Here is a 15,205-nt window from a genome sequence, read left to right on the forward strand (position 1 = left end):
GCTCATCATTGCCTAAAATGCATCGTGTCAGCCACAAATTTCATCCAGTTGCATTTTTCGGTGCGCCCTTCGGGCGCGTAACTTTAATAATCAGACATATTTTTCAGCACGCCCAACTTTAACATATCAGGCATACATATATCAGAGATATATGTATGTTCAATATTTTTCAGCGTGCTCTTTGAGCGCATTACTTTAATATATCAGACATTTTCAGCACACCCTTCCTGTGCATTACTTTAATATACAAGACATATATATCAGAGATATCAGGATGTTTCATATTTTTCTCCGCGCCCTTCGGGCGCCATACTTTAATAAATCAGAGATATATGCCAGAGATATCTTGATGTTTGCTAAGTGAAAGTGTACTATTATGAAATCTGCATTTCATATGAAAAGCATGACAAATTCCTGATACTTTTCTGTTCTCTCTATGAGAATTCAGTATGCGAAAGCAACATGCACAAATATCAATGTTACAAGAAAAGGTCATCTCAGACTCTGCACACATCAGATTTGGCTAAAATGCCTCTCTATGGCTCCTCAGGAGATTTAATTGGATGGCTGGCAGTCTTAACACCCATCAAAGTTTTTGATTTACTGCTTTTTCCTGTTTGATATTAATGATTGACATCCATTTCTGTACAACAGTTCAGGACATCTGGTTAAGCATAGAAAGAGTGAAATACATTCACAGCTCATTCAAAATGTACTGTATTCAAACTTTAAGATTGACACTTTGAAATTCCTATCTTACAACTGACATGCCAACAATTTCATTAAAACACAGAATGACTTAAAATATAAATGTATGTAAAATAACATATATATATATATACATATATATATATATATATATATATATATATATTATATATATATATATATATATATATTTACAGTATTATATTATTACATATTACAGTTGTTGCGCGTGGGAGGGTCACCCTGTTTTCAAAATTTGGAATGGGGGTCAGCCACTTTTGACGTCGGCAAAAAATAATCCACCCCCCACCCCCCCCAGGCCGAAGAAACTGACCAGTCCCTAACTGAACACAAGTTTCAGAGAACAAAAGGATTAAAATCACACAGACAGTCAGTGTCAACAAGCAGTAATGTGAGAACCAGGGATTGAGGATTGCCTCTCTAAGAGTTTACAGAGTAAGTCATCGGGATAAATGCAAAGTGATTGTTTATAGAATCAAGTATTTTAATACAGACAACCATGTGCTGTATTGGTATAAAATACTTGCAAAACAGTGTTGAGTAATTATAGTCGCGCCAGCGGCTTACTGACTACGCATGCGCTTATTCATAATATACTATGCGAGTAACCGGAAGTGTACCCTTCTTTCTCATGATGGGCGCCGCCATGTTTTTTTTTTGAGTACTCGTAAATAAACAAATACGAAACAAATTACTATGATATAACATGCCTTTTATAAAATATACCTCTTTTATTAGCCAGTAAATGTATTATACACCTTGTCGCTGATACAAAGTATCGTTGATATAGATAAACGGAGAAAACTGTCGTGCATATGAACGGGGGCATACGCAAAGAATGCTGGGATCGAATTATAGAAGAGCGCCCCCTGTGTCAATAATTAGATTCAAAAATTGCAAGTTTTTAGACGGAACGCTATAGTTTTCAGCTTGCAAGTGGAAGGTGGGCAGTGCGGTTACCATTGCAATGATAATTATTGCATAATACGTCCCTTGTTTAACGCCATAGGCTGTTATCATTGTAAAAATTGCCAATTTTTGTCCAAAATTTTTACACGCTACAGAAAATCTATACCTGCCCTGCTGCAGGGTTTGACGCGACGTCGTGTAAGTACGTGAACTGCTTTCATCAGAGGGAAACTGGGCATAGTTTTCATATAAACGTTTATGAAGTAACAATTACAGTTTATCATGAATCAATACAAATAACATTGCCAATCTTAACCCCTGGCGCGACACCAAGGGCTGAGCCCTATATAATATTGTACATTAAGACAGAGTGCTGGTGCAATTAGCTGTTTTAACTGTTACTTTCTTTTGCCAAATAAGAAATACTGGTCAACAAAAAATCCATGTCAAAAATGTTTTTGGATCTTCCTGTAGTCTGTTCAGTGCTGAGTTCTATGTTCACAATAAACAGGTCAATGCCCTCAGTTGTTAGCCTGGTATGCCAAGATCCATGACATTGGCACTGACTCCGAGGCACATCGGTTCTGAATTAAGTCCTTTTTTTGAAAACCACATTTTGACAGCATAGTTCCAAACAGCCTAGCACAGGGAGAGAGCACTCCAACTTCAAGGTCAAAACGAGGTAAACACATGTAAACTAAAGGATGGGCATATGGATTAAGAAATCTTCCCAGCGAAACATTGTTTTTTGATGTGTCTGACCTTGGCAATGGTTTGGCCTTCCAGTTGGACACTGCTATTCAAAATGAAGCCCCACTTTCCTGATTTATTTGTTTGTTGTTCAGCAACACAGGTAAAGGTGCTATCTGTGTGTAGGCTCAATATCTGCCAAATGTCAAAATTTTCAAATGTTTTGCAGAAGACGAAAATTTCTTTAGACAGTTTTGACATATGAAGTTTTGTCAAGTGCCACTCAACATCCCTAATTAGTGCCATGTGCTTTAAGAATTTCCTTCATGAATTTCATAAATGGACTGTATTAGCGGTAACTTTTTTAACATTTTCATTATTTTCATTGCAGAAAATGAGTATATTTTCTCCAATTTCTCCCAAAAGCACTCTCTTGCAAAACATTATTTAGCCTTTCAAACATATACACTGTGTAAAATGTGTAATTTCATTGATAAAAAATTGTTTCTAGTCAGGACTAAAATTCCATTGTCAAAAATAACATTGCATATTACACACACAGGATGTGCTGGCAAATTTAATATTCTGCACTTCAACATGTCTTGAGTAGTACTGTACAAGAAACCAAAATAATGGAAAATCCATCAACAGTTACAGCTTACAAAGCTCTCAGTTGTTGCAAGTTCTGTGTCTGTTGTTAGGAACATACAATTCCAGTACAGGCAACATTACCACCAAAGCTTATCATATGATGTGGTGATTTCTATTTTAAAAATCATCAATAGAATTTTTTTCTTCTTCATTCTGGTTGTGTACGTGATGAAGGTTTGACATCTGCAACATGCATATGTATAATGTATGTTGTGTAGTAAATGTCATATTTAATCTTTTAATGGTGCACACTTCTTCCTTTATATTTCAGAATTCTCCTGGGAGCTCTGAGTGACATTAAACGAAGTAATTTAATCCGACTCACCACATTCAATGATTTTTCTGGTGTTTATATAATTTATTTTGTTTTGCTTTGTTTTCTCAATTAGTTCAACAAACAGCGTCTGATGGACGACTACCTGGCCTTTGTGGATAATTTTGCCCAGGCCAAAGAAACTTTCAAAGAAGCCAAAGAGTGCAAGCCAAGCTTTAGACAGTTTCTTGATAACTGTAACAAAGGCAGTAAAAGCAAATTTACATTTGATGATTTAATAATTCAACCAGTGCAGCGGATACCCAGGTACTCTCTTCTTATAAAGGTAAGACCTGATGTGTTTTGTTTTCAATTTCTCCATAAAATCTTATGTAAATATATCATTACCTACGACAAAAGCCTCTCAAAAAATCCTATGGGAAAAATTTACCTCAGTGATGTAGTTGGACTGTGCTTGGATTTTGTTTGGATTTTAGTTGTAATTTGAAATGTACAATAGTCCAATATGCCTCCTATTGTCTTGTAGATATCTATATCAGTGGTTACATTCGATATTCCAGAATAAAAAAAGACGTGCTGTGTTCTGAAGACTCAGAATGGCTAATTGATTATGTGATGGTGGTACAAGTAAACCCATATTTACAAACGTGTGGAAATACAGATATTTTTTCACATGATTTGTTTGTACCATAGTCCATTCAAAATCAGGGTTTAGCCCGCCCCATGGATATCCCTAAGAATTTACAATGGAATACTTTTTGTAAAGGTGAAGCCCTACTAAATGCGTCTCAGAACAAAGTCACCATCGCTAAATATCATTATTTAGATGTGTATGTCTCCCGAGAAATCATTTTCGTGATGACATTAAACTTAAATGGGTTAACTAAGTGATTGGCCATCATAATTTCTGTTCTCAATGCTCCTAGATATAATAACTACACACTTATCAATGATTGGAGGTATAGATAGTACATGGTAAGATTGTCTACTTATCATGCCTGTATTAAAAGCAGGGCCTGAGTGGACATTTAGAGTTGAAAGTTCATAATGTTTCTGTCAGCATAATTGTATAAACAGCTCTGATGCCAGGAAAATGATGACATTTATGTTACTGAGTGCCCAACTTCCAACACCGCAGTTGTAACTTGTAAGTTCTTATTGGTTGAAACTTATGTGGAGCCAACCTATTAATTGCATTAATTAATTGATTGATGCATTCATTAGAGTTTCAACATGACATTTTATCAAAAATATTCAAATGGGAAAAGTAATAATGCCTGTCAACAGTATTAAATGCAAGTTTGTACATAAAAAAGTACCTTTCATGCAGATGATCCTAAGAAATGTATCAAGTGCAAATAAATCATGTGACCATATTTGACCAATCAGTAATGTGATCTACCTGTGTACAGTTTTGGGCATTGTTTGATAGGTCTCAACCTTCCATAACTCATATATGAAAAAAACACCTTGCTCTGAATAGCTGGTGATGGCGAATGAGACCCTAAATGAGATTATTAATGTGCTATGTCAAATCTGGATGGGGTATTTCCTCCCAGGAAGCAGGCTGAGGAGAGTGGAACCGCAAGATATTTGGTTGCCGTGGTGCACATATCAACAGTCCAAACAGGACAAACATTTGGTGCTGGTATCATAACGAATGGCTTTGATGTTTAGTTTTTTTGTGTCTGTGTAGATGGGAATCGCACCAATGTGCGTCGTCTGCACAATTATTTTGTGAATCTATGTAATCTCCTTGATTAAAGTGAGCAACAAGGAGGAGCCTCAAGGATGAAAAGAATAGGTGTGTATTGTCGGCTGTGAATTTCTGTTTCTTGCTAAAGGACTCTGTAAATTACTTCAGAAATTTTATAGCTTGTCATTGATCCAGCGCAAGGTCTTTTGACCAGCCACTGCAGCTGAAAGTTTCCAAATTTCACCTCTTAATACTGGTATATTATATGCTGTTGATGTCTTGCCATAGTTTGAGCTCAGAATAATTTGCATGCATGCTTCTACCATAGGATATGCTTTGTGGTAACATCTCACCAGTGTTACAGGACCAAAACCTATGCCCAAATTGCTTTGTTTGCAAATCAGTCAAAAAATTAATCCAAACTGTTTATGCCACACAGCCTGTTCGCTTGCAGAGATGCATTCATTACAGAATGGAACGTGTGATATGTGCAGACTCAGAGCTTGCTCATAAACAAGTCTGCGAACCGCAACCCATAACCTGGTGGGGGTACAGATACAATAAAAATTGCATTTTGGACAAGTAAGAAGTTGTCCCCTTACGTGATCAGTCATTAAGTTTATTGATTGGCTCACAAAAGTGTGAAAAAGCTCCAACTTTTTTATCAGTTCTAGAGTCAATACAGCTCTTTATGGGTGTATTTCCATTGCGGTTGCCTGGTTACTGATGATACATCCCGACCTTGGGGTCCCGGAGTTCAACATCATTATGTACCCAGGGAGACAGATTCTCAGAACAGCAGATAAATCTATGAATGTGTACTTTTGTGTAAAATGCCTCCTGCAAGATCTGATTGTGAGTAGGGGGTGAAACAAACAAAAATCGATAAAATGGGATTCTGGTACTGTGTGCTCATTTAACAGTGATAGCTGAGTGTTTGACACATGATGAATTTCACCTATCATGAGTCAGTTGCTGCTACATGACTGAGAAAACATAAATTTTGACGCACTTGGTTGTCATTTCAGAATTTGTAATCAAAACTTGTATAAGCAGTTTTTACAACCACCGTATATATTTCACAAGTAGCAATAAAAAGCCACTCTTTACAAAATATTATTCACACGCAGTGATTTGTTTTACGGTTTAAGTATTTTACAAAATTAGAAGCAAGTCCCCAGGGGCATTTGCATTAACCAAATGCACTCACAAGTGCCCCGGCCATGAGTACGGTTGCATGAGTTATTTCTGCTGTTATGCCCTCAGTAAAGTCAATATTTAAATCTGTATGATATCAAGTCTTGTGTGGGTGAAAGGTTAAAGCTTGTCATTACAGAAAAAAAAAAGAATCCATTGTGTTTTTAGGATTACAGTTTAGACATATTGATATAATTTGAAGTTCAAGCAAAATCAAACAATCTATTGCTATTCATTGTAATTGACAAATAGAGGCTAATTGACTGATCAGGGACTGGCCATGTCCACATGACTATCAGATCCATAAAAGATGTGTGCATTTGTCTCTTCTAACACTTTGAGTACTGTAATTTTTCCCAACTTTAGTGCATGCAACATTTTGCCAATTCTTATGAATTTTTCTGTTATTATTTATTGTGATAATTTTGGACCAACGGGACATCAACTTTCACCGGCTACAATTTTGTAAAAAATTTTGTAAAAATCTGAAGACAAATTGTCAGGATCCGAAAAAAATTGCCTGAGTTATATTTTATAATGGCGACAACTTGAAAACTGACTTTGGGCACTTAAGGTAAAGGGCGACGAATTCGGACGCGCACACGCTTTAGAACGTTTCTGCGCAGATTTAACTCCAGCCTGCCGCAAATGGGTTATTTTGTAACGCATGTATTTAACATCACCTGTCATTGTTGAAATTGCGCCTTTACCTAATTTTTTGACCCAGTGTCTTAGAAATACATGTGACCTATAACCTTGTCATATTTTGACCCCCCAGGAAGCTGGTTTTTATTCAATATGAGCGAAAAATTAACATTTCTCTCCCATTTATATGGCGCAAATTACCCATTCACCTGGAGATATTGTAAAAAGTAGCGTGGTGACACCCTTTTATTAAAGTGTAACTAAATGGTATTATGTCAGGATTTTATTCGCCAAGTTTGGTCAAAATGACACCATTCAAAGCGACAGGAAGAAAGTTCGAAAATTATGTAGTGATATAATTTCGATATCATCATTTTGTAATCGATACTTATGTTAAAATTTTTTCACAAACATCATGAAAACTATACATTCGATAGATATGGATCTTAAGTCTTGGTATTTATTAAAATTAACTCATTTGCTAAGCGTTTTATAATTGCTCTCTTTAGTTTAAGTGAATTATATCATTTTTATTTATTTCTAACGACCCCATTTTAACGTCCGTTTCCATGGAAACAAGCGTGGTGACCCCCATTTTTTATTTCATTTTTGCACTTGCACAACTTCCAAGAATATTTGTGCAAAGTTTCAAGAAAATGACACCACAACTTAATTTTGACGTAATTCGTAGTACTTCACCTTAAAGGGTTTTAATTCAAGATAGTGAGCTAAATGCGCTGTTGAACAGACAATATGAGAAAATCATTTCCCCACGTTTCATCAGTTACGTGTTCATGACATGTAGTTACTGTTTATTTGTTTGTAGGAGCTGCTGAAGCACACCTCCAGTACCCACCCAGATCACAGCAGTCTCAAGGACGCCCGCAAGGAAATCGAGAAGCTGGCCCAGACCATCAACGAGGCCGACCGCGCCGAGAAGAACCTGCAGACGCTGCAGGGCATAGACAGCATGATTGAAGGCAACGTGGATTTGATCATACCTGGCCGCGAGTTCCTCAAACAGTTTCCTGTCTCGGAAATGGTATTTTTATCTCAGTCCTACTTTTCCATCTTGACACACATTCTTCAGCTGAATAAGCAGTGTTCTAGGCCACTCTCTCAATCTTCTTGCTGCATTATCAATAACAAAATCTGCATGCAAAGTGATTTTCTTAAGGGAAGTAAAGGCAGTGTTGCTGTATGAAGGTTGAGGGTTTACATGTAAATCATGAGTAAAGTCAAGAACCCATAAGTTAGCATGTATAACCCTAGCAGTTAAAATACAAAGTCGGGTGGTCAATGAGTAAAATTCTTCCAGGATTACTTGTGAAAGTCTAAGTTACATACCTGGTGTACAGGTGTATATCATATTATAGTTCAGCTATAAGCCACACCCAGCAATGGGTATACTGCGGGATTTTGAGCAGCTCGCAACATATATGCACAAGTGATTGTGAGTGCATATATGGAGTGAAACAGTCAAAACTGAGCAGTACACATGTTGCTACGGTTTTTTATTTCTATCACGTCATAGGATAAGAGTATATTAGAATTCTTGTGTGAAATGTCAAAAAGGGATTTTCCTCTGACTGAGAGTTTGCCAGTGTTCCAACTGTGCTATATTGTGAATATAGCACTGTTATTTTCACATCTCAACCAATCAGATCGCTGTGTTTGTGCCATCAATATACTTGTGTGATATCATTTCACATAGCATATACAACCTGACTCTTTTCTCCAATATCCCTCCAACCAACCAACACAAATGAGCTCCCAAAACTTGAAGCTCTGTATTTGATATATCCAAACAAAAGACATATGATTTTCAGTCTCATTAATTAAAAGAAAACTGTAAACTCAAGTATGGATTTTGAAGATCAGTATTTCAGGTCTCTAATAGGCTGCAGATTTTATTGGCTGATATAGCAATAAGTTTAACATGCAATTGTAGTAAATTTTACATGCACTTGGAGCTCATTTTACATAAATTTTGAGTACATTTGACATACAATCGCTGAGCATTGAACATCCAATGAGACTACTCTTTATATAAACTGTGAGTACATTTTACATACAGTTGCTGTACACTGTACATATAGTTGGAGTACATTTTACATAATTTTGAATTCATTGCACATTTACGTGTATTTAGAGTACAGTAATTTGCTCAAAACTGAGAGGGAAACAGACACACATATAGAGGGCAGTCACTTCACATGAATTTCCACTTTCATCAACTGAGCGTTATCATCCTTCTTGGTCTGATGATGGACAGTCTTCATTCTCTGAAACATTGAGCATGGCAAAGATTTGAAATTGTTTTTTTAAATTAAGAGTAAGCTTGCTTTAGGAAAAAAGTTCAAAGGTTTACATGGTTGCCAGCCGATAAAAAGTCAATTTTAATTAGATATACCCATGTAACAGTATTGTATTCGTTCAAATTGTCACCATAATTAATACTGAAGCTCCTCAGGTAGATGTCAGTTGCAGTGTATGACTCCTGATACTGTGATTCTATTTCAAGATATTGGCCAGGCAGGATTTGTATCTCCAAAGGATACCATAGCAACAGCATCCGTGATCAGTGTGATACTTCTTCTACCCACGCCTGTGACAAATTGTACGTTTCTCCTTGTTCAAAATTTGTGAAGTCTCTCATTGAAAATATAGAATTTTGATTTCCGTATTAATGCTTCCTGTTGTGTGTTTGTTTCCTTGGTAGATCCAGAAAGGAAGTCGTGAAGGGCCTCTGAAGAAGGACAGAGCCCTGTTTCTCTTTTCAGATCTGCTGATGTGCACCAGCGTCAAGAGAAAATCAGGGAGGGCATCCATATCAGTGTGAGTAGTCAAGGACTTTGTACCATCTGAGACTCCGAGTGAGGTGACAGAAAGATACTAAAAAGTGACAGCAGTGATGGCTTATCTTTGACCCATGGGTGGAAGTCATTGTTCACATGTGTTGGCCACCAGAGCTTACTTGGACTCTCAATTTTGTCAATCTAATATTAGGAACATTTCCGGTTTTCACACTGCTCATTAAATGTCATCAAATTTTGAAGTTATGGATGCCAAAATTCCGTGATTTAAATATGTGCTAGACATTGCTATGGACAATTTAATTTCATATTACTGTACAATTGGTGTTATTTAAACCTAAGAATTATCATTTTCTTCTGTTTTACAATTGTTATTACTATCTCACTGAATGTCTGCATCAGCAGATTTTGAGATCAACCCTATTGTTTTCAATAGAATGGTTGGACCCACTCACAGGGTAATAGGGGTGAAAGGGTATTGAAGAGTGTATGATGTGTCTGCCATCATCTTCATCAGTATAGGACTTTAAAACATGCGTACCTGTAGTGTATAGAGAGGGTTTTGTTTTGTGTGTGAATTAAAGTTATACTGTCACCTGTTCCAATTTTGCCACAGTCACCATGGAAAGAGAAAATCTAACCAATCACAGATTTTAAGCAGGTGCCCGCTTTTTAAAAACAGCGCCCTCACATGGGCATTTTGAATACCAAGGAACGCCCCATGACCATATATGGGCATATTTAGATTACAGGTGACTGTATACCTTTAATACGAAAAAATATATAGTGGGGTACTATTTTGACTTGACAAGATCTGTGACATTAGCCTTGGTTGAGGAATACTGATCAAGTGTAGGTTACAGAACACTGATTGTAGTTAGAGTGCTTGTCCGCCTACTCCAAAAGTTTGGTTTAATATGCCAAAGTGTAGAGAGGAGGGGAAGGCAGGGGTATGAGATAATCTAGATTTGTCCCGTGGATGATAAAGAAAACAACCTTTATGAATAAACACATCCATTAGTGCTTGTAAATCATGCATTGGTCGGAGAAATATTGTCTGATCACCGAAGTGTTACACCAGGATAAAATAAATAAATGTATGTGACAGATTGTGGACAGTTCTGCCTTGTGGTGCTACGGATGCCCACAAGTGACAAAACAGGCAAACGGGAGAACACCTAAACTGACTATCTTGGTACCTGCTTCATATATTTGGCATTTCATCTTTAATTTCAAGTCAGAAATAAAATCATACTTTAAAGTTAGATTGTTTCATTCTCTTTGTCAAATGTTAATATTCACTGCAAAGATGTTGGAATATTTGTAAGGGAGATGTAGCAGGTGTATCAATATCTTTTAGCATAAGTTTAAAGTAGAATTTCAAGCTGTGTTTCATAAACAACATTTTCTCATTCTCCTCCCCGAAGTATGTGTAAGTACAGAGTATTTCATTGGCATTCGTTAGCATCTGAAGTGATATTAAGGAGTAGCACAAGAAGGTCCATTTTATGGGTAGAACAAAAATCCTGGAAAATACATTAAAATTTACACCTTAGGGAGATGGGTATGTTGTATCTTCACCACAAATGCGTTCCTTGAGTGCATTTTGGTTTCCCTTTGCATGTGGTTGACTCACTCATGTACCCCGCATTCCATCAGATTCAACCCCAATCTCATCCTTGAAGCGAGCAAGTTCAAGTTGCTGTGGAAGCACCACCTGGACGACGTGGAGATCGTGAAATACAGCAACCTTAACAGAAGAGCCAGCATTGAACGGTTGGTGAGCCAGCTGGAAGAAGACATCAACGTCCTCAACCAAATCAAAGACCTGACAGAGAATTTGAACCAGGCCCATGAGGTGAGAACATCGCGTTTTGATGTGCCAGTGAAAGAGGGACAGAACTCAGATTTAGCACATTTTGAGAGTGAGATAAATGTAGACTGGAAAACGTTATGAATTTTACTTGGGCTTATGAAATTTTAACATGGACTATGCATTATTGGCTTCCATACTTAAATTTTGCATGTAGTCTAATTTTTAAGTAAGTAAAAAAAAGAAAATTTATTTTGTACCAAATAATTATCTAACTATAGATTATTGAGGGTGTGTGCTGCAAATGTTAAGTTGACATCCTATTGTGTACATCTAAGATTCAGTGCAGCTGTCTTTGTGGCATCAAGTATCAGTTAATATTAAATTGCTCCATAACCCAATTACCTCGTCACATTCACCACGGGCATCCTCAAATTAGGCCACCGTGACATCTGTGGTTGTATACCTTGGATAAAAAGAAACCCCCCATGGCATAGTTTTTCTCTATCCTGAAAATGTTTGGTTTTGTTATATGTCATTGTGTACGCATGCTGTCAAATTCATTCGCAATGCGGAGTTCAAAAAAGAATATTATCAGCGTGTTTTGCACTTGTAGTACCCAGAACATTCGTACACACTCAGTATTCTTCGCTACCGATAGCATGGTGGATAAAATAATCACATTTCACGTACCATGGCCTAAGAAAATTAACCCGTGTAAACGCCATGGCAAATGTTTATGATGTTGTCATGGTTACTGCCAATCGTGAAGCTTCGCCATGGCTACCGTCAATCTTGAATTGTGTCACAGTATCCATCGATGCAGAATTTTAGGACCTTTGGTATTTCCAAGACAATATCGTTGATTAATGCGAGTATTTACTGTAGCAAACACTATCAAATTATTGCCATGGTATTTGCAAAAAGGGCCTCTGGAAATTTATGTTCAAATGCATGACCAGTACAGCTCCATGGAAACCGAAATGGTACAATTACAGTAAGCTTCCTATTTATCGGTGTCAGATATTTTAGATAATTCCCAAATGAGTTCCAGCTTTGGTTTTGGTTGTTGATGTAGATCAAATGATATCATGCTTGTCTCTTTTGTTACTTTGAAAACTGATGCTCAGTTTTTGTGCTGTGATTGCGTGCATCATTCTGATTAGAGTTGCCAATTGTTGAAACTGACCCATGTGAAACAACTTTCAATTGTTTAAATCAATTACCTGCATCTTTTTTCTTTTTTTTTTTGATAAGATGGTTTCAAATCAAAGTGCAATATGTAAAAATGCTTACTGAAGGATGACCACACAGCATTTTTAGCTACTATAGACTATAGTCTATAGAAGCTATTGGGATGGGTATCCGTCCGGCGTCCGTCGTCAGTCTGTATGTATGTATGTATGTATGTATGTATGTATGTATGTATGTATGTCCGTTTGTGAGGCGTCCGTCCACTCAAATATCTTGAGAACCGCAGTACTTACTGATTTGATATTTGTTGTGTAGATGAAAATATGATTTTGAGAAACTGTCTTTTTTAATTTTTTGATATTGTTGAAAATAGGCAAATTAATGCCAAAAAGGGTGTTTTTGGTAAAAATCTTCTTCTTCAGAACCGCTGGTCAGACAGCTTTGTTATTTGGTATACAGGTCCCTAGGGGTAACCCAACTTAGATTTGTTCAAATTGTGATGAAATATGCAAATGTGTATTTTTAAGGAATTTTTTTGTCATTTTTGGTCAAAATTTGACTTACATCGTATGTAATTCTTGTACTGTATAAACCCTATCAATTCACCCAGAAAAAAATAATTAATATGATTTAATAATCGAATTAATTAGAAAATCATCAAAGCCAAAATAATTTTAGTGTAGAATTATCAGAAAGCTAAACTTTTTTTGACAGTCCATAGAGAAATGCTTACCATCTTGGAGGATTAAAACATGTAAAGGCAACTTTCCTGAATCCCAACTTGACATATTCTGAACCGTCATTTATTGTGCCCTGTATGTTATCTAAAAGAAATTGCTCAAAATAGTCAATAGAGATAGAGATAGAGAAAGTTCTAATTTCCATTTATGGTTGACTTGGTAAGGATAAAATAAAATTACGTTTTGAGGAAAAAAATAGAGTGGTCAATTAAAAGAGTGGTCAAAGTGATAGGGTTTTTATGGTAAAGCTGGGCTATAAGCTTCATGTTCTATTTATAGCAATTATGCAATCTGTGTAAACAGTGCAATGAAAGTTACATGATTCCTTATAATGCTTTTGATGACCTTGAACTTCTTAAGTTTCAAACATTTGTCTCTTCAGTGTGCTTTCTCTGAGTATGTACAGTCTCAACTTATTCAACAGAACTCACTTACAATGTTAATCAAAGATACACCTTCTTCATCAATACATGTGTCACAAAAGGTTATTCTCAACATAACACAGCAGACCTCTGTCAACTGTTGAGTTGCTTGTTCTTTCAAAACCGCTGGTCAGACAGCTTTAATATTTGGTTTACAAGTCCCCAGGATGACCTAAGTGAGATAATTTCATACAGTCAGGAAATACTTAATTTTGTATCCATGTCTATAGTAGCTTCAGGGACTTTGGCCCTATGTTTCAAGCAATGGTGGCGAAAGTAGAATATAAATTATAACAAATAAATAATATTTTAGTTGCAACTCAAATGACCGCTGCAAATATACATGTAAGAGCCTGAATTTAATTGACCAAATTTATCACCAAGGATTGAAATTGTGACATTATCAAAGACAGTATAGCTTAAAAACTGGAATCTAAAACATCTCATCGAAGATTTGATGTTTTTTTTGTTATGTAAAATGCCAAAAAGGTGCAGCTAATGGAACATTAGGAGAGAGGAGATACACATCGATTTTCAGTACATCTTAATCTCAATAACAGTATGTGCTGTATCATGACATCAATTTCACAACATGGGGTTTTGTTTGTTGGGAAGGGGAATGGGCCAGCACAAAAATGAAGGAATTACATTTTACCTGTGGTAGTGTTTATGATCAGTGGCTACCAAGTGATCTACATGTTACGCATTCTTCATCTGTGTGTTTTATTGAAGTGACCGTACGACCATTTTATGTCCTTGTTGTTTCAGTCATTGGATGAAGTTGTACGAGAATTGATGGAGAGCATCAACAAGAAGTTAGCTGAGAACCGACTGCCAGTGGTGATGTCGCCCACACTGATAGCCAAAGAGGTGGAATTGCAAGCCACAACACCGTAAGTTTCCCCTTCAGGTGATGTTGTCATAGCAACATCAAGGAAGAATCTATGACTGTGTCTTTCTCTCTTCCATTATCATTTGGTTTGGGTGTTTTTTTCACTTTCTTCAACAAGGGTTTCCGTAATGATATTTCAGCGATTCTACATATAACAATTCTGATCATAGGCATAATCATCGGTAGATTAGACTGAATTTAAATGTTGTGGTTGAGTAAAAAACTGAAATCTACAAAAATACCGGTATAGACCCCTAAAATAACACCGAAAAGTGTTTAATATGTACCATAGATCAGAAAATATTGCTGAGAGTGAGAAAACATTGGCCCAAAGAACACTTTAATTTCATTTCAATTTGTTGTGGAACAAATGAAGATCATACACAGGTCAGACTTAGATGAACATTAAAACTTCACTGCCCAGGCCATTGCAAAAAGTTTCATTATCAGCTGTTTATAGTCGCATACTTTGAGAATGCTTTGCCACCTCAAGAGGGCGCTGTGAATGAAATCCCTCAAGACCCATAATGGTAGGTT

The 15,205-nt window shown here is 36.6% G+C and overlaps 1 protein-coding gene across 3 annotated transcripts in view; it reads left to right on the top strand.

Annotated features, from left to right (window-relative positions):
- Nucleotides 1–15,205, top strand: part of LOC139131541 (rho guanine nucleotide exchange factor 17-like) — a 131,863-nt gene that overhangs the window by 104,534 nt on the left and 12,124 nt on the right. For all 3 annotated transcript variants that reach the window (XM_070697631.1, XM_070697633.1, XM_070697632.1), the window contains 5 exons: nucleotides 3,369–3,578; nucleotides 7,618–7,833; nucleotides 9,514–9,629; nucleotides 11,267–11,465; nucleotides 14,545–14,669. In XM_070697631.1, coding sequence (XP_070553732.1) covers nucleotides 3,369–3,578; nucleotides 7,618–7,833; nucleotides 9,514–9,629; nucleotides 11,267–11,465; nucleotides 14,545–14,669 — 866 coding nt within the window. The remainder of the gene's footprint in view (nucleotides 1–3,368; nucleotides 3,579–7,617; nucleotides 7,834–9,513; nucleotides 9,630–11,266; nucleotides 11,466–14,544; nucleotides 14,670–15,205) is intronic.

This window comes from Ptychodera flava, chromosome 4, assembly GCF_041260155.1.
Source record: "Ptychodera flava strain L36383 chromosome 4, AS_Pfla_20210202, whole genome shotgun sequence".
Lineage (NCBI taxonomy): Eukaryota > Metazoa > Hemichordata > Enteropneusta > Ptychoderidae > Ptychodera > Ptychodera flava.